The sequence below is a fragment of the Balaenoptera acutorostrata genome, chromosome 15 (genome assembly GCF_949987535.1).
Source record: "Balaenoptera acutorostrata chromosome 15, mBalAcu1.1, whole genome shotgun sequence".
Classification (NCBI taxonomy): Eukaryota; Metazoa; Chordata; class Mammalia; order Artiodactyla; family Balaenopteridae; genus Balaenoptera; species Balaenoptera acutorostrata.
Window position 1 is genome coordinate 29,728,930 of NC_080078.1, and position 27,714 is coordinate 29,756,643.

Sequence of the window (27,714 nt, forward strand, 5' to 3'; positions counted from 1 at the left end):
GACCTACTATGTGCCCCACGCACAGGTGTTCGCAGATGTGGTATCTCAGGTGATCTTGGCAATGTCCCTCCAGGTGGGCGGGCTGTGCCCACCTTATAGGTGAGAAGATTGAGGCTCAGAGCTGCCAGGCTTGTCTGTGTCTGCCAGAGAGGGCCACCCACCCTGCTGGGCCCAAGTGGCAGGTGATGGGGCTGGGCCAGATCCTGGACTCTCCTTTTCTGGAGAGTTTTTACCTGCTGCGAAGATGAGGGGCAGCCCAGCTGAGAGGCAGGGGACTGGAAGAGATGCCCCCGTGGGGTGGGAGGGGACACAGACCCTCCAGCCTGGGCCAGGCAAACTGCAGGTCAGTATTATTTGATATTGATTTGATATTTGATTAACCCTGAAGAGAAGCATCATTGGTTTGTTCATTCCCTCAACAAGTACTGGACACCTGTGATGTGTCTGGCTGGGGCTGTGCTAAGTGCTGGGGTTATAGCAGGGAATGAAACAGACTAAAGGCCCTCCCGTCATGGAGCTGACCTTCTGGCAGGGGAGGGAGCAGGAAGGGCTGGGAGGTACTTTAGATGGGCAGTCATGGAAGGCTCCTCGGAGGAGTTGTCCTATCAGCAGCGACTCCAATGAGAGAAGGAGCTGGCCAGGCCAAGACTGGGGGACGCCTCATGACAGATGAAGTCACTGGGACTCAGAGAGGTGAAAGACTTGCCCAGGGTCAATCCCGCTGGTATCCTCAGGGTGCGACCCTAAACTGGGAAGGGAGGTGAACCCCAGTCCCTAGCAGCCTTTGCCATTCTCTGCCTTTAGAGACCCAGACCCAGGCCCGTGTGGTCCTCCGAGGTGGGGATGGTGGGATCAGCGTGGACGTGGCAGCCCTGGTGGCCTGGCCGATGAACGGCCCTCTGGAGCTGGTGGTGAATGTCAGCCACACGGCGCCCGCTCTCCGGAGGCTGGGCCTGCCCTTCGCCAGCCAGGTGAGGAGTGGGTGGCCAGCCTGGGCAGGGGCAGGCTCCCTCCTAATTCTCTCAACTCCCATCCTGTTCCCGGGAGCAGAGGACCACTGTGTGCACGATTGACCGGGATGCTCTTGCCTTGTGTCTCTCCAGCACTTTACAGTTTGTAAAGGCTTTATTAATAATAGTAATAATTGTAACCAGTGTCTACTGAGTGACCTCTGTATTCCCAGCTGTGGGGCTGGTGTGGACTGGCCCCCTGCATCTCTGTGTTCCAGTTCCTGGTGCTGTGTCCTTTCCGCCCTTCCACTTTTTAATCAAAATCAAAGCTCAGCTTCCATTTGTAGAGCGCCTATTGCGTGCTCGGCACCATTCTAAGGGTTTTATATGCATTGACTCATCTCCTGACACCCCAGCGAGAGGCAGAGCGGCACAGTTGTTACGGAATGCTGTCTCCGGAGGTCAGTCCCAGCTCTGCCATTTGCTGGCTGTGTGGCCTTGGGCAAATTCCTTAGCCTCTCTGTGCCCTCCATCTCCTCATCTGTAAAATGGGGATAATAATTGTATCGATAATGTGGGGGTTGTGAGGATGGAGTGAGGAATACCAGTAATGCACCTGGGACGGTGTGTGGCCGGAGCAGATGCTTTAGAAGCTTTTGCTGCTCTGGTGGTGGTGGTGATGGTGGTAACTGTAATCATCATCATCATCTCTGGGTCACACATGAGCGCCTAGGTGACCTGCCCAAGGTCACATAACAAGTAGACATCAAAGTAGGGACTCAGGCTTGGTACGGGGCCCTTCCCTGAGATGCTCGTCGCCAACAACCTCTGAGAAAGGAAATGTGCTGTGACCCTACTGCGTGGGGCCATGTCCCAGCCACTGTCGTTTGGTGTGAACTCACCTTGCTTGGCTGGGCCCTCCCACTCCCCCACGAGTCACAGAGCGCATGCATCAAAGCCTCTTTTCCAACCTCCTGTTTTGGATTATCCAGCAATCGCCCTGCCCCTCACTCCACTCTGCCGTGGGAGGAGTCCTGGAGGGCCAGGATGTCACTCTTCACACAGAGGGTCTGCGTCACTGTAACCCACAGCGGAGCAGCCCGAGCTCCCTTATCCCCTGACTTCATCTGAATCCCCTTTTCCTGGCCTCAGGAACGGGTGATGCGAGACCCGTGGGGAGGTCATTCTTTGCCGACGTCGGGGGCGCAGGTCTGCACTGGGGGCCCACAGTAGGCAACCTGGGCTGCAGTGAGGGAGCCGGTCCAGGCCCTGCCCAAGGGTCCTCATCGTCCAAGAGGTTGTTAGATGGGGCCAGGCCTGATGGGCGTCTGCCACGCCAGGCTGGGGGGACAGGGACATGCTGGGGCTGTGGAGCATGGCCTGGCCTGTGAGGGTCCTCAGGCCCCTACCCTCCCCACACCTCACAGCCTGCCCCCCCCCCACCATCCCTCTTCAGCTCATGTTCTGGGAGCTCTGGGCAGAGGAGGAGATGAGTTCTTCCCTGCAGCTGACCTGTGATTCTCAAGCCTGCCTGGTTTTCAACGTCCGTGGCCAGAACCGGGCGCTCAGGTGAGGGGTTCTCTACACTATGGGGGCCCTGAGAGGAGAGGAATGGGTGAGGGAGACCACAGCTGAGCACTCCTGACCTACAGCCCCACTGCACAGGTGTGACAAGGGAGGCTCAGAGAGGCCAAGTGACTTACCCAAGGTCACACAGCTAATAAAATATCTTTGACCTCTGGGGGCAGGACATGGATGAGGAGTTCTTGGTCTCACAAACTAAATGCATCCCAGGCCTCGAGTACATATTAGTAACTATTACGGCTCTTTAATCCAGGGACCTACTGGGTGCCGGGGTCGGGGGCCTTACAATCAGATGAAGTCAGGTGGCCAGTGGTTCTCACCTGGGGGCGAGTGTGCCCACCCAGGAGTGTTTGGCAATGTCTGGGGAAATGTCTGGTGGTTACGACTCTGCGTGGGGTGCTACTGGCTCCTAGTGGGCGGGGGCCGGAGGTGCTGCCAGACTCCTGTAACGCACAGGTCGGCCCACGGCAGTGAATCGTGTGGCCCAAGGTGTCAGCTGTGCTGAGGTTGAGACACCCTGGTGTAGAGGCACCACCAGGCCAGGGCAGCCCCCAGGGCTGGCAGCAGTGGGGAGCCATGAAGAGGCAGGGAAGGGGTGCTGTGTGCACAGGGCTGCTGGGAGGGAACCCGGGTTTAAATCCCGCCGTCCACTCTGCTAAGGCTCCACTGGCCAAGCCCGAGGGGGCCCATCGGTGCGCCTGCAGAAGACGCGCTGCCCGGTACCACCCACCCCTGGGCTGAAGGGGCAACTGAGGGACTTGCCCAATGTCCCTGCCCAGGACCAGGCAGAGGCCAAGCTGGGATTCAAACTCAGGTCGCCTGGGGGCAGGCTGCAGCCCCAACCATTACACCCCATGGCCCTCAGGCCTCGGGGCGTGTGAATAGCCCTTCATCGGCTATTCTGCTGCTGTGTTCCTGCGTCTCCACCCCTCTGCTGGGGAGGTTGGCTTGGTCCTGACCCGGCCCTGGAGGCCCGGCCAGGGTGCCCTCAAGCCAGGCCTCTCACATCCTCTTTCTTTCCAGCAAGGAGCTGCGGCTCTCAGGCCGGCATCACCTCCCCATCCTCCTAGGCTGCTGCCCCAGCAGAGCCTCAGCCTCAGCCAAGGTAACTGTGTCCCGGCCTCCCCTGAGCTCCTAACTGGTTCCAGATGCCCTGCCCGAGGCGGGTATGGGGAGTGTTAACACATCCACATCTGTCTGCCGGCTGCACAGGCCCCCGTGGGCGACTCTCGGAAACCCCTGGCTCCAGCTTTCCCAGACAGGCCCAGGTTTACATTCCTGCGCTAGCCCCTGCGGCCCCCAGCTGGGCCCACGAGACCCTTAGGAGCCAGGGGACGCCTGCCCTCCTGCTGCCTGGCGCCGCCTCACCCGGCCTGGCCCGCTCCCGGTCGCTGGATCAGATGACGCGGCCTTTGAGCTGAGCCAGCATCACCTCCCAGGTGTCCCGTCTGCTCTCCCACGGGTCTTTGCGTGTCTTCGTGCCCTGTGTCCACAAATCCCATTTTTACCTGGAACCCCCAGGATCTCCCGCACTCATGCATCTGCCCTGTGTGTAGCATCTGGAGGTCCTGGGGGAAGACAGGAGGACCCATGAGACCCATGATTCCCTCTCCTTCCGTCTGCCGTTGTTTATTTCTGTCTGCCCCTCTTCCCCAAATCAGGAGATCCTGGAGGGTGTGCCCAGCACCTGGCACAGGGCCCAGCACATAGTAGGTGCGTGTAGTGAATGAATGAAAGAAAGAATGAATGAATGACAGGATGTGTAAATGAGTGAGTGATTACAATCACCAACTGGTCACTTCATTATCCCACCAGCCACCCAGTTTTGTTAAAAGCCCTCCCTGCCCTGGGCCAGGCTGCCTTTGTTTATAGAGCACCTACTGTGTGCCAGGCCCTGTACCTGCACATCGCACAGAATCTCAGTGCTCCCCAGATTTCACTGCACCATCATTCGGGGAACCTCTTAGTTTTCCCCTAATCTTTATTTTGAATAATTTCCAACCTATAGAAAAGTTATTGTAGGACAGTGGACATTTACCAATCGGTTTTTCCCCCAGTTTTATTGAGATGTAATTGACATACAGCACTGTATAACTTTAACATGTACAGCATACTGACCTGACTTACATCTATTGTGAAATGACTACGGTAAGTTTAGTTAACGTCCTCATCTCATAGAGATACAGAAAAAGAAAAGAAAAGGAAAAAAATTTCTTTCCTTGTGATGAGAACTCTTAGAATCTCCTCTCTTTTTTTTTTAAATTAATTTTTATTGGAGTATAGTTGATTTACAATGCTGTGTTACTTTCGGCTGTATAGCAAAGTGAATCAGTTGTACGTATACATATATCCACTCTTTTTTAGATTCTGTTCCCATGTAGGTCATTACAGAGCATTGAGTAGAGTTCCCTGTGCTATACAGTAGGTCCTTATTAGTTATCTATTTTATATATGTGTATATATCAATCCCAATCTCCCAATTTATCCCTCCCCCCCTTTCCTCCTTGGTAATCATAAGTTTGTTTTCTGCATCTGTGACTCTGTTACTGTTTTGTAAATTGGTTCATTTGTACCTTTCTCTTCTCTTAACCGCTTTCAAATATACCATCCAGCAGGGTTAACTGTAGTCATCCTGTTGTACATACATCCCTGGTATTTATCTTATATCACCAAGTGTTAATATCTTACCACATCTTTCTATTTATACTTACATATGTTATATAACATTTGTATATTCGCACACGTATTTTCTGCATTATTGTGAGTTAATATTGAGTTGTTTCTGGAGGCATCTCTTTACTCCTAAATACTGCAGCAAGTATTTCCAATAACAAGGGTATTTTCTTGTATAACACAACAGAATTACAAAATTCAGGAAATTTAACATGTGACATAATACCATTATCGAATATATGGTTCATCATAAAATTTCCCAGTGTCGCAATCATTCTTTTGCAATAACGTTCTTTCGAGCGGTTTTGTTTTGTTTGTTTTAAATCCAGAATGCAGTTCAGGATCATCCAGGGTATTCAGTTTCTTAATCTAGAAATTCAGTTTCTTAATCTGAAATCTCTTTAGTTTCTTAATCTAGAACAGAGGTCTGTAAACTTTTACTGTAAAGGTCCAGATAATAAATATTTTAGCCTTTACACCCAATACCCTCTTTGTTGCATCTACTACTATTGTAACAAAAGAGCAGCAATAGACAATATATAAATAAAATGGGCATGGTCGTGTTCCAATAAAACTTTATTTACAAAATCAGGCTGTGGGCCAAATTTGGCCCAAAGACTGACCCCTGATCTAGAAATTCTCTTCCCACCGCCTATATTTTATTATTACACTTTTCAGACACTGAAAAATTAAAACAATTTTATAGTGAACACCTACGTATCCACCACCTAGATTTTTTTCATTCATATTTTGCTCTACTGTATCACATAGTTCTCCATCCTTCCTAATTTTTGATGCATTTCAAAGTAAATTGCTGATATTGATATCAGCTGATATCAGCCGAAAGTGATATCCCCCTAAGCATTTCATTGTCCTTAACCACATTAAAGAAGAACTCTTGCATTGAACAACAAGGATTTACTGTATAGCACAGGGAATAACCTATAATGGAAAAGAATCTGAAGCTGTATACCTGAAACTAACACAATATTGTAAATACGCTATAGTTAAGTTTTTAAAAGAACTCCTGCATTGACGATTTTGCAGTGTTCAGGCAGTTGTTTTGCAAAAATCCCCCATTTGAATTTGTCAGATTGTTTGTGTGAGACATGATTCAGATTGAACATTTTTGACAGGGGAATCACTAAATTAATGATGCTTCTGGAGAGCTCTTAAGAATACCTGTTCTTGACCCAGTTTCCAGAGGCTCTGGTCTTGGGTGGGGGCCCAGAATCTATATTTTTGGCAGGTGCCCTAAGTGATTCTGCTGTTCAGCCAGCCTGGAAGTTAGCACATTATTTCATATAGTTTTCATATCAACCCATTAATAAAGTAGGTATCATTATCCCAATTTATCTGATAAGAAAGTGAAGGTGGTTATGGAACTAGCTAGAGGTCATTCATCCCATACCTGCTAGAGCCCGAATTGGGGCCCTGGTCTGTTTAATGCAGTGCTTGTGTGTCGTCCTCTGCAGTAGACTGCCCCCTGCTGTTCACAATGGTAATACAACTAGAATTCTTGCCTGCCCGCCCCAGGCTAGTAGCTATCTACAAGTCAGTGTTACAGCATGAAGGGCACGGGGAGATTGTTGTCATGGCCACACCTGGTGGTCTAAACTGAGGTTCAGGACCCTCATGTCATCAGAGTTGGTCCCATCCAGGGAGCTGTGCGTCTTTCGGGCCCGGGGCTTTGGGAGGCAGAGCTTGCTTACAGCGTGGAGCCAGCACCTTCCTCAGTGTTCCGTCAGAGACTTGGATGAGGAGATCTGACTTGCTTTTCTTCTGGCCCAGCTGCGATACCCTGAGGGTGGAGCCGAGAGCACCTTTGCCTTGACGGTGGAGGAGCATCATTTCCACGTGGGCTCCAGGCTGGTGGCTGCTAAGGACAGTCTCACCAACATCGTCACGCTGGAACAGACCTTCCCCCAGGTGCGTGCAGGAGGCCAGAGCCAGGGCTGGGGCAGGCTGGGAGGCTCCGGGGGCAGCCCTTTGAGAAAAGAGGAATTGTCCTGGTTCCTGGGAGGATCCAATACAGGCAGAGCTGTGATGTGGGCAAAATTTGCTGGAATGGATTCTCAGCTGGCCTCTGTACCCATCCATCCATCCTCCCTCCCTCCCACCCTCCCTCCCACCCTCCCACCCTCCCTCCCTCCCTCCCTCCCTTCCTTCCTCCCTCCCTTCCTCCCTTCCTTCCTTCCTTCTGCATTATTTATTGAGCATCTACTAGGTGCCAGACCAGACACTATTCCAGAAACTGGGGATGTTGCCTAGAACAGGACTGATGAGTCCTTCCTCTCATCAAGTGTACAGTCTAGTGGGGAGATTGACCAACAAAAAAATTAAATAAGAAAATATACCAGATGATGATACATACTATAGAAAAAACAAAATGGGGTGATATGAGTGGGAATTACTGGGGAGCTATTTAGGTGGCCAGGAAAGGCCCCACTAAGGAGATGACATTTGAGCTAGCCGGAGATGACAAGCAAATATCAGCCATTTGGAAATCTGGTGAAAAGAAGATATACAGATTGCCAACAAACACATGAAAGGATGCTCAACATCACTAATCATTAGAGAAATGCAAATCAAAACTACAATGAGGTATCACCTCACACCAGTCAGAATGGCCATCATCAGAAAGTCTACAAACAATAAATGCTGGAGAGGGTATGGAGAAAAGGGAACCCTCTTGCACTGTTGGTGGGAATGTAAATTGATACAGCCACTATGGAGAACAGTATGGAGGTTCCTTAAAAAACTAAAAATAGAACTCCCATATGACCTAGCAATCCCACTCCTGGGCATATACCCTGAGAAAACCATCATTCAAAAAGAGTCATGTACCACAGTGTTCATTGCAGCACTATTTACAATAGCCAGGACATGGAAGCAACCTAAGTGTCCATCGACAGATGAATGGTTAAGGAAGATGTGGCACATATATACAATGGAATATTACTCAGCCATAAAAAGAAACAAAATTGAATTATTTGTAGTGAGGTAGATGGACCTAGAGTCTGTCATACAGAGTGAAGTAAGTCAGAAAGAGGAAAACAAATACCGTATGCTAACACGTATATATGGAATCTAAAAAAAAAATGGTTCTGAAGAACCTAGGGGCAGGACAGGAATAAAGACGCAGATGTAGAGAATGGACTTGAGGACACTGGGAGGGGGAAGGGTAAGCTGGGACAAAGTGAGAGAGTAGCACTGACATATATACACTACCAAATGTAAAATAGACAGCTAGTGGGAAGCAGCTGCATAGCACAGGGAGATCAGCTCGGTGCTTTGTGATCACCTAGAGGGGTGGGAGAGGGGGGGTGGGAGAGGGGGTGTGGGAGGGAGACACAAGAGGGAGGGGATATGGGGATATATGTATGTATATAGCTGATTCACTTTGTTATACAGCAGAAACTAACACACCATTGTAAAGCAATTATACTCCAATAAAGATGTTAAAAAAAAGAAGAAAAGAAAATCTAGTGAAAGAGCATTCCAGGCAGAGGGAACAAGACATGCAAAGGGCCTGGGCAGGAATGAATTTGGCATATTTGAGGAATGGCCACTGGGCTGGAGCAGAGTAAGTGAGGGGGAACTGGTGGGCAGTAGTGGGAATCCAATCATGCAGGGCATGTCAGGCCACAGGGAGGAGTTTGGATTTTATTCTCTCTGAAATTGGACGCCTTTTGAGGACACTATCCAAGGGATGCTTTCAGATTCCTCTGGCTGCTGTGTGGGGAGGGACCTACAGGGGGCAGCAGAGACAACAGTGAAGAAGCCAGTGAGCAGGGCCAGAATGATGATGTCTTGGACTGAGGTGGGGGCAGTAGTGATGAGCTTTAGAGACATTTAAGAGTCAATTCCCGGGCTTCCCTGGTGGCGCAGTGGTTGAGAATCTGCCTGCTAATGCGGGGGACACGGGTTCGAGCCCTGGTCTGGGAGGATCCCACATGCCGCGGAGCAACTGGGCCCGTGAGCCACAATTACTGAGCCTGCGCATCTGGAGCCTGTGCTCCGCAACAAGAGAGGCCGCGATAGTGAGAGGCCCGCGCGCCGCGATGAGGAGTGGCCCCCACTTGCCGCAACTGGAGGAAGCCCTCGCACAGAAACGAAGACCCAACACAGCCAAAATAAATAAATAAATAAATAATTAAAAAAAAAAAAAAAAAAAAAAAAAAGAGTCAATTCCCCTCGTCCCACCAGAAGTCCCCTCCACCCTCCACCTGTGGCACCACCAGCAGGGAGAGTGCTCCTTGCTGAGCCTTTGCACAGGCTGTTCCTTCTGCCTAGAATGCCCTTCCCTGCTTTGTCCACTTATTTTCTTTGTGTTCCTTTGTCCCTTGAATATCTTTTGTGGCTACTCTTGTCACCTTGTCCCACCATTTTCTGTCTCTGTGACTGTCTCCCCACCAGCCTGGAGCCCCTGAAGGGCCAGGGCCAGTCTTGGTTATCTTTGTACCCCAACCCCCAGCACTGGGTCAAGGACATAATACCTGCTCACTAAATGTTTGAGAAATCCTACTACCAACTGCAGCAGCCCCACATGGCATTGTCCATGGGTCCAGCCCTGGGCTGAGCACATCACAGCCATTATATCACTGAAGTTGGCACTGTTATTCTTACCCCATTTTATACACAAGGAAATGAGGCCCAGAGAGGTTGGGAAACTGGCCCAAGGCCACACAGCTTGGAAGTGAAGCTGAGAGGCGGCTGTCCTCTTCACAGGGGGCGTCAGTCTCCTATGTCACACCCCTTCCACCCCATCACTCCCCTCCCTTACATTATCTGCCCAGCCCAGTAAACTGTTAGAACTTTGTTTCTTGTGTTTCTTCTTCTGAAAGCTTCTCTCCTTTCCTACCCTCAGCGGGAACATGGGCCAGGTTCCCCTGTGAAGCAGCTCCATCTTTCTCTTCCAGCTCCACACCCTTCCTGGGGAGCTGGTCCTGCAGACCTCATACGAGCGAGCCCGTGGCACCCGTGTCCTGCACCACATGGTGCTGTGGGACGGCCAGGAGATGGCTATCAACGGGAGCTTCTCCGGGCCCTTCCTCAAGCCCACCGGGACCCTCAGGCTGCAGGGTGAGTCTCCCAGCGGCTGCAGCAGGGGTGGCCTGTTCACCCACTCACTCAGAGCACCATCATTGAGCACCTGCTTATCCCAGGTGCTGTTCCAGGTGCTGGGGATCCACTGGGAAATAAGATGGCCCAGGTCCCCGCCCTCAGGGAGGCAGGCTGTGAGCAGGGACACATACTGAACAACATAACGTCAGGGTGTCTCCGAGAGAGAAGGGCTGAGAAAACAAGCAGGGCTTGGTTTGGGGGCCTGGAGCTCCTCCAGGTGGGGTGGTCGGGGAAGGCCTGTCTCAGGAGGTGATGTTTAAGCTGAGCCCCGAGTGACAAGAAGGCGAAGCTCTGGGGAGATCATTGCAGGCAGAAGGAACAGCAGGTGCAAAGGCCCTGGGGTGGGAACAAGCTTTGTGGCTGGAGCAACGGCAGCAAGGGCAGTGTGGCTGGAGTGGACTGAAGGGAGGAGCAGCGGGGAGATGAGGCGGGAGAGGTCAGGGGAGCCGGGTCACACAGGATCCCAGGCCCGGACAAGGAGTTGGGGTTTTACCCGCGTGTGTTAAGACAGGAGGGTGGGGCCAGGGCGTGGAAGGTGTGCCAACTCCGAGCATCCCCGAGAGGCTTCAGAGCTGAGGCTGACAGACTGAAGGTTGGCAGGGGAGGTGAGTGCAGCCCCAACGGTGGCACCCGTGACCCCTGAGGCCCTCCAGGAAATAGCCCTGTCCCCAAGGGACTGTGCAGACACACAGACTGTCAGTTAGTGTTTGAGGAGCCCCCTTACGCAGAGCAGAGCCCGACCTGCTGGCCTGCCAAGCGGGAGACACGGTGCAGACCCTGGCCCCTGGGGCACGGCTTGCTGAGTGGCCCAGTGGAGTTCCCCATGGTCACGGTTGCCACACATGTGCCCTGCAAGGCAGAGGAAATGAGAAGATCCTCAGCATGCCAAGGCGGTATGTGCGTGCCCTTGTGTGCATGTGTGAGCGTGTGCATGCTCGGGGGCCCATGGGTGGGCTGAGCAGTCCGTGGGCCCTGCCATGTGGTTACAGAGCATAGGAGCCAGCAGGTCAGGGGTGGAGGGAAGGAGGGGTGTGGCTCTGCATGTGGCATGCAAATGTGGTCAGTGCTCCCTGGACTGGTGACCAGATGATGCCTGGAGAACCAGCTAGTGCCACCGTCTCTGGGCACAGCTCCCCAGAGTCTGTGTGGGGACAGGCAGCACCCCTTCCAGAGGGCTCAGAGGGCAGCATGGTGGCCGTTGTCTGCAATGGGGTCTTGGGTGGACTCCTGCTCTGGGGGTCTAGGAAGGCAGGACCAGTTGATGGCCTCACAGGATGGGATCAAGTGGTGCAGGAGGTCAGGGCAGCTGGACTCAGCCTTAAGGGATGAAGGAAGAAAATCTAGGGCAAGGAGACTGTCTGCTGTGAGGCCTCGGCTATGCAGGTACCACCTGTGTCACACCCCAAGGTGGAATGAGAGCATAGGGCAGGTGAGTGTGGCCAGGTAGGTGTGGGACATTCACAGAGGCCTGGGCAACCATGAGTGTGAGGGACCTGAGAGTGATACAAAAAGGAGACTGTATCAGTCAGCTATTGCTGTGTAACAAATGACCCCAAACTCAGTGACTTATAGTAATAAGCATTTATCACTGTTCATGGGCCTGTGGGTCAGCTGGGCAGCTCTTCTGGTCTTACTCACGCATCAAAGTCAGCCCCAAGTTGGGCAGGTGGTGCTGCTGATCTTGGCTGGGCTTTCTAACGTGTTCGGGGGCTGGCTGCCTGTCAGCTGCTCTGGGACAGCCTCGACTGAAACATTCAGGTTCTCCTCTGTGTGGTGTCACCGTCCAGCAGGCCAGCCTGGGTTTGTTCTCACAGTGGCTGGGCAGGGATCCCAGAGAGCCAGTGGGAGCTGAGGACTCTTTAGGCCTAGGCTGGGGTTTGCCAGTGTCAACTTCACCAAATTCTACAAGCAAATCACAAGGCCAGCCCAGGTTCAAGGGCCAGGGAAACAAATTCCACCTCCTGATGGAGGAGGTACAAAGCCTCGTTGCAGGAGTGGAGATTTGGGGTTCTCACAGGGACACTGAGGGACTGTACTGAGTGGTATGGGGACCAAGTGAGGGTGTAGCTTCTGAATTTTGTGCAGATTACCTGAGCGTGTGGCCCCAAAGTGGCCCCCTGTACCCTCTCGACCTCGAGCCGATGTCCTCAGCTCATGCTCCTGCCCCTCCCTGTGTCCCCGCCTCCAGTGGAGCTCACCCACCCGCTGCCGCTCCCCCTGCCTCAGCACTGCAGCCTCCGCCTGGCCTCCGAGCATTCGCGACGCGGCCACCACGATGACCTGGTCGTGGGCTGGGATGGCAAAGACCAGGTAGGCGTCGGGGCTGGAAGGATGCCTGGGAAGCCCACCCTGTGGCCTGAGTGGGGCACTTGGGGCCCTGCCCTGCCCGAGGAGCCTTACAGGGCCAACAGGGCTGGGACCCAGTCCCCAAGGGACCATGGGAAGGGCACTGGGTGGGAGGAGGAAACCTGGGTCCCAGCACCACCTGGGACAGGAAGACCAGTGGCTGACGCATACTGCAGGCCTCTTGTGTGCCAGGCACATCAGCCCCATTTCTAGAAGATGAAATTGAAGCTCAGAGAGGCATGGGGTCTTGCCCAGAGTCATGGAGCTACTGGAAGGCAGGGCTGGGATTTGAACCCATGAAATGCCTCCAGCCACCACATGTGTCACTCCCAGTCCCATCTTTGTCATATGCTTGTCCTCATCTGCGTCTCTCCAAGCCTCAACTTACTCCTCTGCAAAATGGGCTGAAGCTCTCGGAGAGCCTCCCACAGTGCTGGGCCAGCAGCCCTCACTCCCGTGACCTTGATGAAGAAGGTTGCCTGCACTGGGTGGTGGGGAGGGGCTTGGCCTCTCTGGGGGAGCCCTCCCCCTCAGCCTGTCCCCTCCCCAGGTGGTGCTGTCCTCCTCTCTTCGGCTGGGGAAGGGCAAGCTGGCCGCCCACGTGGCCCTGGTTCACCCCTTCAGCCTCTCCTGGCGGCGGGCCGAGGCCAGTGGCCTTGCTGAGAGCAGGGGTGGCAGGCAGCGCCGGCAGGTGAGCAGGGAGCATCCGAGGGGCCCTGGGTGTAGGGGTCTTGGGGGTTGGTGAGCTGCGTGGCTGAGCCCACGGGTGGGGCATCTGGGACCACGTGTGGGGGAGGAGGATCCCATTTGTTCATCAGAGACAAGGACATCTCTGGAATCACAGATTCCTGAAGCTTGGAACCCCAAAGGGACCTTCATTCATTCATTCATTCATTCACCGGTACCTTATTAAGCACCTACTGTGTGCCAGGCAGTGTTGAGGTGCAGACACAGTCCCCGCGTTGATAAACCTCATATTTTAGTGGGAGAAACAGTTACAAGCATGTCCAATTCATCACCGAAGTGCTCGTTTGTTTAGTCAGTCACTGCAGGGGTTTGAGCAGGGCAGCTGGACTCTGCATCTGACTGGGAGGCCTTGGGCAGCTCACAGCACCTCCCTAAGCCTCAGTTTTTTTCTTCTGTGAAATGGAAGACAGTAGGCCAGTGTGTGCCAGGCAAAACAGGCACAAAGACCAAAACTCAAGCAAAGGAATGAATAAAGAAATTAAGAGTTGTGGTAAGCACCATAAAGAAAGTAAGGAGGGTGCTAAGAGAGAGAAACATTGGAGTGGGGGGGGCTACTTTAGATGGGGTGCACAGCGAGGGCTTCCTGGAGGAGGTGGTTTGTCAGCTGAGGACCCGCGGATGAGGAGGAGCTATCTGTGCCAAGCTGGAGAAACAGCGCAGTCCAGGTAGAAGGAACAGCAAGTGAAGGGCCCCGAGGTGAGAACGGGCTGGGTGCTTCAGGAAGAGCCAGAGGCAATTAGGACCAGAACCAAGGAAGCGATGGGGCAGGGGCAGGTGAGGGGGGAGATGAGGTCAGGTGAGGGGGCAGACCACGCAGGGCCCCTCTCTTGGCTCGGGCTGCCATAGCAAAATAGTACAGGCTGTGTGGCTTAAACCGCAGGCATTTATTTCTCACACTTCTAGAGGCTAGAAGTGCAAGATCAAGGTGCCAGCACTGTCAGCTCCTGGTGAGAGCTCTCTTCCTGGCCTGCAGCCGTCTCACTGTGTCCTCATGTGTCGGGGAGAGAGCTCTCCGGGCTCCTTCTTACAAAGACACTAATTCCATCATGACACCTCCGCCCCAAACCTCATCTAACCCTAATCACCTCCCAACGGCCCCCCCTCCTGATGCTGTCACATTGGGGATGAGGGCTTCAACATATGAACTTGTGGGGTGATGTGAGTCAGTCCACAGCAGCCCCACAAACCCCAGGGAGGGACTCAGATTTCATTCTGTCTTTGGGAATGATGAGTCTGGGTGTTGAGAATGAGGAGTTTTCCATCTAAACGCCTCTGGCCTCCCAGCCCGAGCGTGGCTCTAAGCTCTTACAAACACGAGCCGCAAGAGGAGGCACCGTCTCCACTCCCCACCTCTCCCCTCCGCCCGCCACTGGCCCCATCTCCTTGCAGGTACAGCTTGCCTGGAATGGAGGGCAGCCTGCGACTTTGCAGCTCACCTGGGCCGACAGGTCCTTGGCGCACAGCACCTCCTGGGACGGTTGCGTGGCCACCTCCCCGGGGCAGGTAGGCACTGGCTGCCCTGCTGATCAGGCACAGGCCTTTCGCTAACTCTGCCCTGTGTTGCCCTCCCTCCCCCCAGTCACGTCCTCCATCCTCTTCCCCGTCAGCTCTGGGACACCTGGGGCCTGGGCGCCCTCAGGGCCTGTGGGGCCTTAACACAGACCCCAGCCGTGTTCAGCGAGTGGCTCGATCTGTCCTGGGACGGACGCCGGGTGCAGCAGAACCTGACGTATGAGGTGAGGCCTGGGGGGCTGGGGGTCCCCACCTGCTTCAGGAAGTGCCTGGCTCTGGGGCCCTAGAGTCCTGGGTGTAAGTGCTACTTGTGCTGGGGATCCCGGACAACTCATTTCTCCACTGTGAACCTTGGTTTTCTCATCTGTGAAATGGGTGCAGTAATCCTTCCCTGACTGGAGTGTAGTGAGAGCTCTGAGAGGTAAGGAAAGCAAGGCGCCCAGCATGAGGCAAGCACCTGGGGAGCAGACGGGGAAGGAGCTTGTGACGCCAGTGGGCTTCTGGGGAGGGGTGGGGGGAGGTCGGGAGGTCAGGTTTCCAGAGGCGTCAGGGTCAAGGTCTCTCCAGCAGCACTGCCTGCCTGGGGCTCCTGATGGGCTATGGAGAGACAGGGACAGCTAGCCCTGGAAGTCCCCTTGCCCCTTCTGGGTCTCCTTAGGCCCAGCCCCCCTCAGTCTCCCAACAAAAGTCCTGCTCGGAGTGTAAACGGCTGCTGCGGGGCTGACCAGGGCTCTGATGGTGGGATTTCTGGCACCTGCCCTCCTCTCGTGAGCGTCTCCTGACTGCCGCTGGCCATGGGCACTCTCTCTTCCGGGACGAACCCCCATCCCACGGTGCCTTCTCCTTCCAGAGGCACCAGCCGTCCCGCCCGGACAAGATCCGTGCAGAGGCCACACTGGAACGCGTCCTCATGGCCTCCTGCACCACGCAAAGTTTCCAGGGAGTCGTGGAGACTGACTACGCCCGCTGGCTGCGCCATTCCCTGCATCTGGGGCTCTGCCACCTGCCCAGGGTGAGTCTGTCCCAGGCAAAGGCCCAGGGACCCTGGTGGTGAGGAGAGAGGAGGGTGCCTGCCCAGGTCAGGGGTGTGAGTGAGGGAGCTGGATGCCATCATCACGGCTCTGCACGTGCCACTGGGCGGCCCTGGCAGGGCTCTCTCCTCTCTGAACATCCGGTGTTTCATCTGAAGGATGGAAGATGCAGTTGGTTCCAGCATGTAGGGTGACTGTGAAATTTAGGATGAGACACTGGGAGAGTGCTCAACGCATAAACAAAAGCTGCTGCTTTCGTCATCATTGTTAGGGGGAGGTGTTGGGACCCCTATCCCCCCAACATTCCCCCGAGTTTGTTAGCTGGTTGATTGGTCTTTCCTGCATTCTTTCCACCCTTCCTTCCACCCACCCACCCACCCATCTTCTCAACCATCCAAACATCCATCCATCCATCTACCCACCCTCCCATCCTCCCTTCCATCCTCCCTCCCTCCCTCCCTCCCATCCCTCCATCCATTCATCCATCCATCCTCCCATTCCCCACATCCCAGGGGTCAAACTTTTTCTGTAAGGAGCCAGATGGCAAATCTTTTAAGTCTTGCGGACCATATGGTCTCTGTTGCAACTCTGGCATTGTGTCATGAAAGCCACCATAGATGACATGTAAATGAATGGGTATGGCCATTCCCAATAAAAATCTATCTACAAGAACAGGCAGTGAGCCAGATTTGGCCCATGAGCCATAGTTTGCCAACCCCCAATCTGTTCATCCATTCAGAAAGCATTCGTATGCCAGGCTGTTCTAGGTGCAGGGGCAAGGATGGGGAAAGGGACAGACCAGGTCCGTGCCCTCCTGAAGCTCACAGTCCAGTGGGTAGAAGAAGAAAAAACAGACAGGATGCATGATATGCAGTCAGGTGTGGTGAATGCTGTGAAGGAATGAAGCAGGGAGAGTGGACAGGGGATTGCAGGGGGCCTTGCTGACGAATGCAAACTGCAGCGGGAACAGCCAGTGCAAAGGCCCTGTGGCAGGAGCATGCTTAGAGTGTTTGAGGAACACAGGGTGGCCCTTATAGAGAGAGCAAGAGGGCGAGGTTAGGAAGATAACGCAGACCCATAGGACCTGCCAAGGAGACCGGCTTCTCCTCTAAGCGCAGTGGGAAGGCAGAGGCTTTGAGCAGGGGGGACAGTGTCTGATTTGCATTTTTTTTAAAGCTTGGTCTGTCTGCCAAGTGGAGGAGGGGGCTGTGGGCTGGGGCAGGAATGGAGGCTGGGAGACCTGATAGGCTATTGGGACAGTCCTGGCGTGAGGGATAGTAGCCTGGACCAGAGCATAGGGAGAGAAAGCTGTGCTCCTGCACCTCCCTGACCACTGACACCGCACCCTTTCGTTCCAGGCCCTCTCGGTCTCTGGGGAGCACACCTTGGGCAGCAGTGGGCTCCTGCTACACTCCAAATGCCAGCTGGGCCTCGCCCCAGACCCAGACCACAACCTGCACCTCAGCCTGACCCTCCGCAACCACAGCAGGCCCCGGATGCCTGACTTCTCCGGGGAGCTAGAGGTAAGGTGGCTGGGTCGGGGCTGCCCACCCCATAGGCGGGATACTCTGATGTCCCTCTGTCCCTCTCTGCCCAGTGGACCACCACTGCCTGGGTGGCCCTGCCATCTAGTGGCCAGTATTAGAACTGCAGACTGGCACCCTAGTGGGGACCTGAGCTTAACTGTAGGTGGGACCCCTGTGCCTGGCCCCCCGCCCTGAGCAGCTCCTCTGCTGCCCCAACATCAGCCCTTCCTATAACCGAGAGGCAATGGCTGGACTGCCTGGGTTTGAATCCCAGCCCAACCTCTTCCTGGCTAGCAACGTACTTCCCCTCTCTGTGCCTCAGTTTCTTCGCCTGTAAAGTGGCGGATAATCATTGCACCTACCCTACCTCCCATGGGATTAATATTGCAGGGATTAAGTATGTTAATATGTATAGATTGTTTAGAATAGTGCCTGATACAAAGCAGCCACTAAGTAAGTATTAGCTGCTATTATTATTAGCTATTACTGGCCGAGTCTTCTCCTACCCCTTCCACCTCCCAGCAGCCCAGGGAGGTAGAAGGGGGCAGAGCTGGGTTCAATACCTGCTCTGCTCCCACCTGGCCAAGGGCTATTGAGAAGGGACCTCTTTGAGCCCCATTTCCTCATCTGTAAGTGGGGATCAGGTATATTTCACAGGGTGGTCAGTGGGGTTCTGGGCACCCCTCCCCTCCACCCACACAGCGCGGGCATACAGGAGGTGCTCCATAAGTGCTGTCATCCACCCATCTCTGTGTCTCCCTGGCTGGGTGACCTTGACCTTGTGACTTACCCTCTTCAAGCCTCAGTCTTCTCTGTCAAATGGGAACGAATCCCATGTCCTTTGCAGAATTGTTGGGAGAAAAAGAAACAGAGTTTGCACAGCACGTGCACACAGTAGGTGCTCATGAGATGGGAGTTTCCTTCCAGCATCCAGAGCTGGATGAGGCATTTCTGTGTCTGGAGCTCACTCAGCTCCTGTTTCCAAGCCCAGGAGCAGTGGCAGTTTCAAAAGAGTTTTCCTTTCTGAGTTTCGCCAAGGCTGGCTCTCGCTTCCCCGTTTGCCAGCCAGGCCCCCAGCCACTCCCGCACCTGTAATCCCGGTGCCCCAAGGCTCACTTCCCCAGAACCGGAGGCCTGGGAGTGAGCCCCGTGGTGCCCAGCCCGCGGTGGGCGGTCAGGGAGTGGCTGGTCCTCCTGCTTCCATCCTGAGCATGTGGGCAGCTGGTTCTGACCGCCTCTCCCTTGCCCACCCCCTCTCTGCTTGCCCCATTTTGGGGTCCGTGGTGTGGAGAGAGGCCTTTCTACAGCCTTGTTTGGTCTCTACACCAACCTGGTGGAGAAGGGGGACAGATTCAGGAGGTCAGGCACTCACCCCGGCTGCTGGGGCGCTCGCCACTCAGTGACAGTGACTAAGACGGACACCTCAGGTGTGGTCTGCAGACGCCCCCCCTCAGGATCACTTCATGCACTGTGAAATCTCCTAAGGATTCCTGGGCTCCACCCCTCCCACCCACTCAGGAAGCTGCATGTTTAGTGAGCACCCTGAATTGGATTCCTAGGGCTGCTGTAACAAATTAGCCCCAACTCAGTGGTTTAGCACGACAGAAATCCCTTCTTTCACAGCTCTGGAGGTTAGAAGTCTACAGTCAAGGCGCCAGCAGGGTCATGCTCCTTCCAGAAGCTCCAGGAAACAATGCTTCCTTGCCTCTTCCAGCTTCTGGGGGCTGCCAGCAATCCAGGCGTTCCTGGGCTTCTGGCTGCATTATTCCAATCTCTGTCTCTGTCTTCACATGGCCTTCTTATAAGGACACCAGTTATTGGATTTAGGGCCCACCCTAATCCAGTATGATGTCATCGTAATTTTATTTCATCTACAAATAACCTGTTTCCAAATAACATCACATTTACAGGTACCAAGGGTTAGAACTTCAACAGATCTTTTTGAGGAACATAAGCCCATAACACACCTCCTACACACACACACACACACACACACACACACACACACACACGCACACGCACATGCACACACACACGCACACACATTCTGATTCCTGATAAATTTTGAGAACCACCATTCTATATCTGATCTTATAGATTTTGAAACTGAGGCCCAGAGAGGGTAACACACTTACTCAAGGCTGCACAGCTTGTTAGCCGCAATATCTGGACTAGAATACAGAGCAGCTGAGTTCAGGCCAGAGGTGGCTCCCCTCCCCTACAACGGCTTCTCAATCAGCCCGTTGGCCTCCCCCCTGCAAGGTCTCCCTAGGGTTCCTTCTCTTAAGGCCTCTGAGGCTTTTCCTGCCTTTGCCCCACCCCATTTGAAACCCTCCTGTCTGGTGTCCCCTTCCCTCAAGGCTGGTGGCTGCAAGGGCTGGGATGAACTGCTCAGTGCCGGCCTTTATGCCAGGTGCTACCCACGATGCCTCCTTGAACTTGTGGAGACATTTGCAGTGGTTCTCATGCAAACATGGAAAACCTGGCCTGTAGGTGGAGACACCTGGGCACTGGGAACGTAAAAATGCCAGTGCCCAGCCCCTCCCCCAATCAGTTAAGTCAGAATCTCTGGGGTGAGGCCTCGGCAGCAGGAATTTTTAAGCTACTTGGATGCTGTGCGCCGCGCTTGGTTAGGTCCCTGGATGTGGATTTTAATAAGCATGTTCTGCAACTAGTAGGGATTCTGAGCCCTGTGGCAGGGGTGTAAGGTGGGCGGACCCAGTGCCCCTGAAGGTGTGTGGGGGGGAGGTGGGCATTGCCTTTTCCCTGCAGGTTCAACCTCACCCTCCTCAGCCACCTCTCCCCGGGCCTGGGGCCAACAGGGGCCAGAGGGCAGAGGCCAGGCTGCACTCAGGCCTCTGCCCTTCGCCTCCCAGCTCCGCGGCCCCAAGGCTCAGCAGTTTGGCCTGCTGGGCCGGGTCTCCACCTCAGCTTCTCGAAGCTTGGTCCAGCTGGAGGGAAATGTGGACGATGGGGACGAGAAAGTGAGACTGTTGGTGTCCCGGGCCCCGAACTGCTTCCAGGCCTCGGTGGCCCACGAGGAAGGTGAGTGGAGGTACCGGTGTGGCTCAGCGGCCTGGCCAAGGCCCCAGCTTGGCCCAAGAGTGGACAGAGATTGGGGTGCTGAGAGCTCGAAGTCAAAGGAAGCCCTGGTAGGACTTGGTGGCACCCCCAGCTTGGAGGTGATGATAAGCTCCCTGTGGTCACCTGTGGTGCCAGGAGAGGCTGGGATAAGTCTGGACCAGAGGTGGGTGTGGGCTGGGGGATGGGGAAGAAACCAGGCTTCGGGGAGTTTGGAGGTTGATTTCGGCAGCTCAGTTCAAGGCCCTCAAGTCCTAGGGCCTTTGAGACTCTGCCTGTGGGCAGTGGGGAGCTACAGAAGGCTGTGGAGAGCGGGAGGAGTGGGCAGCTGGGAGGCAGATGGACGAGTCCTGGGTACAACAGCAGGTCCCCTCCTGGCCCCAGGGAGCCAAGAGGAGAGCGTGGTGCTGCGGGCGTGTGCCCACAGGCGGACTGCGGAGGTGGAGGCCCTGCTCCAGGACAGCGGGCAACCCGTCCAGCCCCTGGGACGCCTGACCCTGCAGGCTGCCAACCAGAGCCTCCGCTTGGCTGCATACGGCTGCCAGGGGACCCTGCTGGGCCACGTGGAGGTGAGAGGGCCGAGGGCTGGGGGGAGGGGTGTTATTCCTACCCCCCCACCCCCACCCTGCCCGGGCAGAGGCCACAGGACCAGGATCCCTAAGTCCAGGAGTACCAAGGAAACCAGAGGCAGACAGCCCGTAGCGTGGCCAACACATCCCTGGGCGTTGCTGCTGGCACCGAGAGCATTCTGTCCACTTCATCCCCGTGAGGCCCAGCCTGTCCCTCTGTGTCCGCAGTCCAGGGTGGCCGCTCTTGGGTCCCAGGTGCAAGCCCGGCTGGAGGAGAAGATCCATGGCTTGGACGCCTACGTGAGACGGTTCCAGCGCCTGGTGGGTAGAGTGCACTGGGATGTCGCGGGCACCCTTGGAGAACGGGAGGGAGCGTGAGGCTGTGGAGGGTCACCCCCTGGCTCGTCCTGGGCCTCCCTCACGGACACGAGGGTCTTCTGGAGCTTTCTGTGCCCCAGACCCTCACGTTGATCCTGCCCCCGTTCCCCTGCCCAGGTGCAGCCGGCGGGCGCCCTGGATGGCGCGGCAGGCCCCCTTCTGCAGCTGTGCCAGGCGGGGCTGGGGGCCGTGCGGGAGAGCGGCCGGGCGGTGGCCGCGCTGTGGGACCAGAGCCGGGCCAGGCAGGGGCTGACACACCACGTGCCGCTCTACCTGGGGAGGCTGCAGGCAGGGCTGGAGCAGCTGCGGGCTGAGCTGGAACGTGAGTGCAGGAGACAGGGCGTGACCCTGCACCCAAATCCACACCTGATCCCGGGGCCCCCGACCCCAGGCCCCTCACGCTTGGCCTGGGGTACTGGTTCAACCAGAAAGGCCACCTGATTTCTGGCAGGCCTGCAGCCCAACTTCATTTAGACCCTCTGCCTTATTTCTCACGGACCTGTAGCCTTCAGACTTTTGGAACAGTGTCCATTCTTGCCAGTCTCCAAGCCCATATCCCTCGTGCCTGCTGCCTTATCTCTTCTGGGACTGCTGACCAAGTTTCTTCAGTCCCCGCCTGATTTCTTTTGGGTATACAGCTTTACTTCTATTAGGCCCACTGCCATAGATTCTAGGGCCTATTTCTGGTTCTGTGATAAAAACCAGTGAAACCGTGCGGGTCGTGAAGGCTGCTGTCCCGAACGCCCTCCTGGCGGTGCTGGGACCCTCCAGCCTCTCCCGGGGCCAGGAGCACCAGGGCTGACAGCTGGCCCAGCAGGGAGCCCCAGGACCCTGCCCAGCACCAGGGTGGCCGTCCCTCTGACTGGCCAGTGCTCGGGCCAGACAGGCTATTAAATGTCCTCTCACCCCTGCTTGTGTCCCTTTGTCAGAATCCCAGGGCCACCCCCAGCCTCGTGATTCACTAGGACTCACAGCTCTCAGGACGTAGTTGCACCCACAGCTATGATTTGCTACAGGGACAGGATACAGAGCCAGGTGGCGGAGGGACAGGTGCAAGGGAGGTTCTAGGGAGACCAAGCACGAGCTTCCAGACTCCTCTCTCAGTGGGGGCACACGGGACTCCCTCCACTCCCCCAGCTTTGAATTGTGGCAACATGTGTCAAACGCTGTCTGCCCGGGGAGCTTGTTAGAGACCCTGCGTCCAGGCTTCTCACTGGGGGCTGGTCACGTAGGAGCCTCTGCCTGGCACAGACCAACATTCCAGACTCGCAGAAGGAAAGGGGGTGTTCAGCATAAACCACATTGCTCGTGCAATCCAGGTACAGTGAGGCCCTCTTATCAGGTCTGGGAATGGTGGGAACCCCCCAGAATCCAGCCAGGGCTGATCCCGTGAACAGGCCTTGCAGTCGGGCAGTCTCAGGCCTGCCGGGCTAACTCTTTTCCAGTCTCTAGTGCCACCACCTCATTCCAGGTCACAGGCCCTATTTCTTTCCTGGAGGCCCGGGTCGTCGGGGGGCTGGTTTTCCTGTGTGGGCCGGGGATGCGGGTAGCGGCATCTCACCTGCCACCAGGGCCGGGAGGCCTCACGGTGCGTGGTGGGTGCCTTTGCAGAGCCCCTGGCCACGCTGAAGGACGCCTACTTGGAGGTGACAGTGCAGCCCCTGGACAAGGTGTGGCAGGAGCGGGCCGAGGAGGCCGTGCAGCGGCTGCAGGCCTGGGTGTCCGGGACGCCGGGGACCTGGGGGTCCGGGCCCATCGCGGCAGCGCTGGAGGCCACGAGGGGCGCCCTGGAGCTGGTGAGGTGGGGCGAGGGGGAGGGAGGCGGCCCTGCAGGCAGGGATGGCCCTGACGGCTCTCACTGCCCCCACCTGCTCCAGGCCACCCACCAGATGCTGTCTTGGGCTGAAGCTGTGTTCTCACAGGCACTGAGGCGGCTCTGCAAACCCTTGTTGGACATGTACAGCTTCTCAGCCAGGTAACTTGTCCCCTCTGCGGTCCTGCCCCACGCCAGGCACACCCTCCGTCTCATCTGCTCCCCTGACAGCCCTGCCATAGAGACATTTTCAGCCCCATTTTACGGATAAGGAAACTGAGGCTTATTCTTCATTCCGCGGATATTTTATGAGCACTCTCTTTGAGCAGGCGCTGTTTTAGGTGTGCAGACGCAGCGGTGAGTGGGATAGATCCTGGCCCTCACGAAGGCCATGGCTGAGCAGGCAGACGGTCACTGAACACAGTGACCAGGTTATCTACCCTCAGGGGCGGCAGGCCTTCCTATAAACGGCCTGAGAGTGATGTGTTCAGGATTTGTAGCCCAATGGTCTCTCATGTAGCCTTCGTTTTTTGTTTTTGTTAAGAATCCTTTAAACAGTAAAAGCCATTCTTAGCTTGCAGGCCATCCAAAAGCAGGACACAGGTTGGATTTAGCCACGGACCACAGTCTATCGACCTCTGAGCTAGTATATTAGGTACCAAGTGCTACAGAAAAAAAAAAAGGCAGGACATGTGGGTTGATAGGGGCATTTTTTTTTAAGTAATTAATTTATTTATGGCTGTGTTGGATCTTTGTTTCTGCGCGAGGGCTTTCTCTAGTTGTGGCAAGCGGGGGCCACTCTTCATCGCGGTGCGCGGGCCTCTCACTATGGCGGCCTCTCTTGTTGCGGGGCATTTTATTTTATTTTTATTTTTTAAATCTTTTTGTTTATTTTGGCTGTGGGGCATGCGGGATCTTAGTTCCCCAACCAGGAATCCAACCCGTGCCCCCTGCAGTGGAAGCGCAGAGTCTTAACCACTGGACCGCCAGGGAAGTCCCCGATGGGGGCATTATAAAGAGTGAGGCTGTGGTTGGCTTCAGTGAGAAGGTAGCATTTGAGCAAGGGCTTGACGGGTGAGGGAGTGAGCCGGGTGCACATCATGGGAAGAGCGTTCCAGGCGGAGGGCACAGCTGGTGCAAAGGCCCAGGGGTGGGAGTGCACTTCCTGCTTGAGGAATCTGAAGGAGCCGGAGGGCTGGAGTGGAGAGTAGAGGAGTCGGCGGGGTAACGGGGTTCCGGGCAGCCTGGGGCCTTTGTCTCTTACTCTGAAATGGGAACACACAGGAGGTTTTGAGCTGAGGAAGGATATGATCTACCTTTCATTTAAAAAGATCCCTCTGGCCCCAGTGTTGAGAATAAAGACTGGGGGCAGGGAGGGGGATAGAAGCAGGGAGCCCAATTTAGAATGGTCCAGGCGAGACAGGAGAGTAGCTGCGCCGAGCAGTGGCAGCTGCGGAGGGGGTGCGAGGCGGTCAGGTTCCGGGTGTTGTAAGGACAAGCCTGTAGGATTGGCTGACAGATTGGATGGAGGTGGTGAAAGAGAAGAGCCAGGGATGACTCCCAGGGTCTTGGCTTTGGTGACTGGAGGGATGGAGGGTCCGTCTATGGAGTAATGGGGATGACTGGGGTGCAGGGAGCAGCTTGGAGTTTTGTTGGTTTCCTGTGGCTGCCATAGCAAATTACCACAAGTTCAGTGGCTTAAGCGACACAGATGTGTTCTCGTGTAGTTCTGGAGGTCAGAAATTCAAAATGAATGTCAGGTTCCTCCGAGAGGCTCGGGGGAGAACCCTTCCCTTCCCAGCCCCTGCAGGCCGCCTGCTTGCCTCGGCTCGTGGCCCCCGCCTCCATCTTCAAAGCCAACAGGGCAGCATCTTCTCCCCTCTGACTGTTGTCCTTATATCTTCTCCCTGACCCTCCTGCCTCTCTTATAAGATCCATTGTGATTCCATTGGCCACCTGGATAATCCGTCTCAAAATCTTTAGTGTAGTCACACCTGCAAAGTCCCTTTGGCCTCCTAAGATAACACAGTCATAGGTTCCAGGGACTTGGGCGTCTTTGGGGCTGTTGCTCAGCCTACTGTGGTGGGAGCGGGTGGTCTGGAGCTCTTTCCGACCTGCTGAGTTTGAGATGCCATCAGGACACCCCACCGAGGCAGCTATCTGAGGCCTGGGCTGTAGAGCAATTTGGAGGTTTTGGAGAAGTCACTGGCCCTGAAGGAGCAGCGGAGCCAGCCTCAGGGACAGGCCTGAGGAGCCCCTTCCCCACACAGGCCGGAGGCCCCGCCAGGGCACATACGTTCAGGCCCCTGGCAGGAGATCAGATGCGTGCGTCCTTAAAATAGGACAGTCACTTCTACCCCCGGCCTCCACCTCCTTGTGCCACCTCCCCCAACAAAGCCTGTTCCCTCCCTAAGAGGCTGACGTTCCGTGGAGGTCAGCTTGCGCCGGACCCTTACATGGCCATCCTGCGGCTGCGGAAAGTGAGGCTCCGACAGGCACGACTTGTGCTGGGGTCTCCCAGCTCCTCTGTGCTCCCTCCAGGGACCACTCAGTGGTGGTGACACTGCCGATGCTGCCTGCAGGGGACGAGCCCCTGGACGTGGCCCGGGTGACCAGCCACCTGGTGGAGGAGAAGCTGCTGCGGCCACTCCGAGAGCTGTATGGGACCAGCGTGCTGGCCGAGTACCACCGGCTCAAACGCCGTCTGCTGGGGGCCCCCTCTGGATGTGAGTCCTACGCCGCCCTCCTCCCTGGGACCCCTCTGCCCTTTGGAACGTGGCAGCAGAACCTGGCAGGGCCAGATAGACAGTGGGACCATCCCCCAGTAGCACAGGGAAGACTTAGCATTGTAGTGCTGGGCCCATCTGATCCCAGGCTGATTCCAGAGGTTACTGGGCTTCCCAACGTCAAACAGGGTGAGGGTTGGGCTGCAGATCCAGGCTTTTGTCCAGAAAGTAAAAGCCTGAGCCTGGAACCCAGCGTGGAGGCGTGGCGAGGGGCTGAGGGCCAGGCCAGCTCCCTCCAGGCGGACTCTGCAGGAGAAGCACCAGGCAGACCTCCAGTTGCAGCCGGAAGGCCACTAGTTGAGTCCAGACTGTCCGTCAGGCAAGGCCTGGAGCCATAGGCAGTGCTGGGACCAGACGCAGCTCTGGGGGCCCTGGGGGCTTGGAGCCCCTGGAGTGTGCATCCGCTCCCCTGAGTGCGATCTGGTGAGTCTCCTCACCTCTCTGTCACCTGGAGGGGGCAACGTGGCTCACTTGTGTGGTAACGTGCGTGTGCCTTTGGTGCCCGGGAGGGTCTCAAGTCAGTGGGAAAGCTTGGCAAGGACTGGTGTGTAGCATGGGGTCTTGTGATCTCACAGGTGGGAACGCGGAGGCTTGGGCAGGTGGGAGCCCCCCAGAGTCTGGGGTACTTGTCCGCTAGGCAGCGTGGCGACTGGAAACAGCCTGGTCTTTGGGTGCCACGTGTCCGACCTGGACCGGCCTGTGACCTTCAGCTCTGACACCTGACAAGGGGCTCCCAGTACTCTCCTCGTGAGGCCATCATGGGCTGGCATGGGCCAGCAGCTGGCGGGTACCTGGCCTGGGCGTGTGTTCAACGGGTGGGGCTTCTCTTACCCGACCCCCACGCAAGCCGCTGCTCTGCAGCAGCACCGGCTCGGGGGGTCCGAACTACCCTCTCTCGGGCCACCTCCTGCCCACGTGGCACCTCCCTCCTGTTGGATGGAGCCTTTGGCCGTACTTTTTTTGTTTGTTTGTTTGTTTGTTTTAATTAATTTATTTATTTATGGCTGTGTTGGGTCTTCGTTTCTGTGTGAGGGCTTTCTCCAGTTGCGGCAAGCGGGGGCCACTCTTCATCGTGGTGCACGGGCCTCTCACTGTCGCGGCCTCTCTTGTTGCGGAGCACAGGCTCCACTCCAGACACGCAGGCTCAGTAGTTGTGGTGCACGGGCCCAGTTGCTCCGTGGCATGTGGGATCCTCCCAGACCAGGCCTCGAACCTGTGTCCCCTGCATTAGCAGGCAGACTCTCAACCACTGCGCCACCAGGGAAGCCCCACTTTTTTTTTTTTTAATGAAGACATTTGACTTTTGTGGGGGCATTCTGTTGTTTCTTTTTTAAAAAAATATTTATTTGGCTTCATTGGGTCTTAGTTGCGGCATGCAGGATCTTTCGTTGCAGCGCACAGGCTTCTCTCTAGTTGTGGCACGTGGGCTCCAGAGCACGCGGGCTCAGTAGTTGCGGCATACGGGCTCTCTAGTTGTGGTGCGTGGGCTCAGTAGTTGCAGGGCATGGGCTTAGTTGCCCCATGGCATGTACGATCTTAGTTCCCTGACCAGGGATCAAACCCACATCCCCTGCATTGGAAGGTGGATTCT

At 55.7% G+C, this 27,714-nt stretch overlaps 1 protein-coding gene across 1 annotated transcript in view; it reads left to right on the top strand.

Annotated features, from left to right (window-relative positions):
- LOC130704922 (uncharacterized) overlaps window positions 1-27,714 on the top strand; it is a 169,887-nt gene that overhangs the window by 137,724 nt on the left and 4,449 nt on the right. The window contains exons 46-63 of the mRNA XM_057529687.1: window positions 805-971; window positions 2,407-2,519; window positions 3,558-3,639; window positions 6,999-7,136; window positions 10,130-10,292; window positions 12,523-12,644; window positions 13,231-13,371; window positions 14,817-14,930; window positions 15,035-15,163; window positions 15,790-15,951; window positions 17,329-17,493; window positions 20,373-20,541; window positions 20,962-21,146; window positions 21,375-21,467; window positions 21,642-21,846; window positions 23,136-23,320; window positions 23,402-23,499; window positions 25,879-26,063. Of these exons, the coding sequence (XP_057385670.1) occupies window positions 805-971; window positions 2,407-2,519; window positions 3,558-3,639; window positions 6,999-7,136; window positions 10,130-10,292; window positions 12,523-12,644; window positions 13,231-13,371; window positions 14,817-14,930; window positions 15,035-15,163; window positions 15,790-15,951; window positions 17,329-17,493; window positions 20,373-20,541; window positions 20,962-21,146; window positions 21,375-21,467; window positions 21,642-21,846; window positions 23,136-23,320; window positions 23,402-23,499; window positions 25,879-26,063 (2,616 nt within the window). The remainder of the gene's footprint in view (window positions 1-804; window positions 972-2,406; window positions 2,520-3,557; window positions 3,640-6,998; window positions 7,137-10,129; window positions 10,293-12,522; window positions 12,645-13,230; window positions 13,372-14,816; window positions 14,931-15,034; window positions 15,164-15,789; window positions 15,952-17,328; window positions 17,494-20,372; window positions 20,542-20,961; window positions 21,147-21,374; window positions 21,468-21,641; window positions 21,847-23,135; window positions 23,321-23,401; window positions 23,500-25,878; window positions 26,064-27,714) is intronic.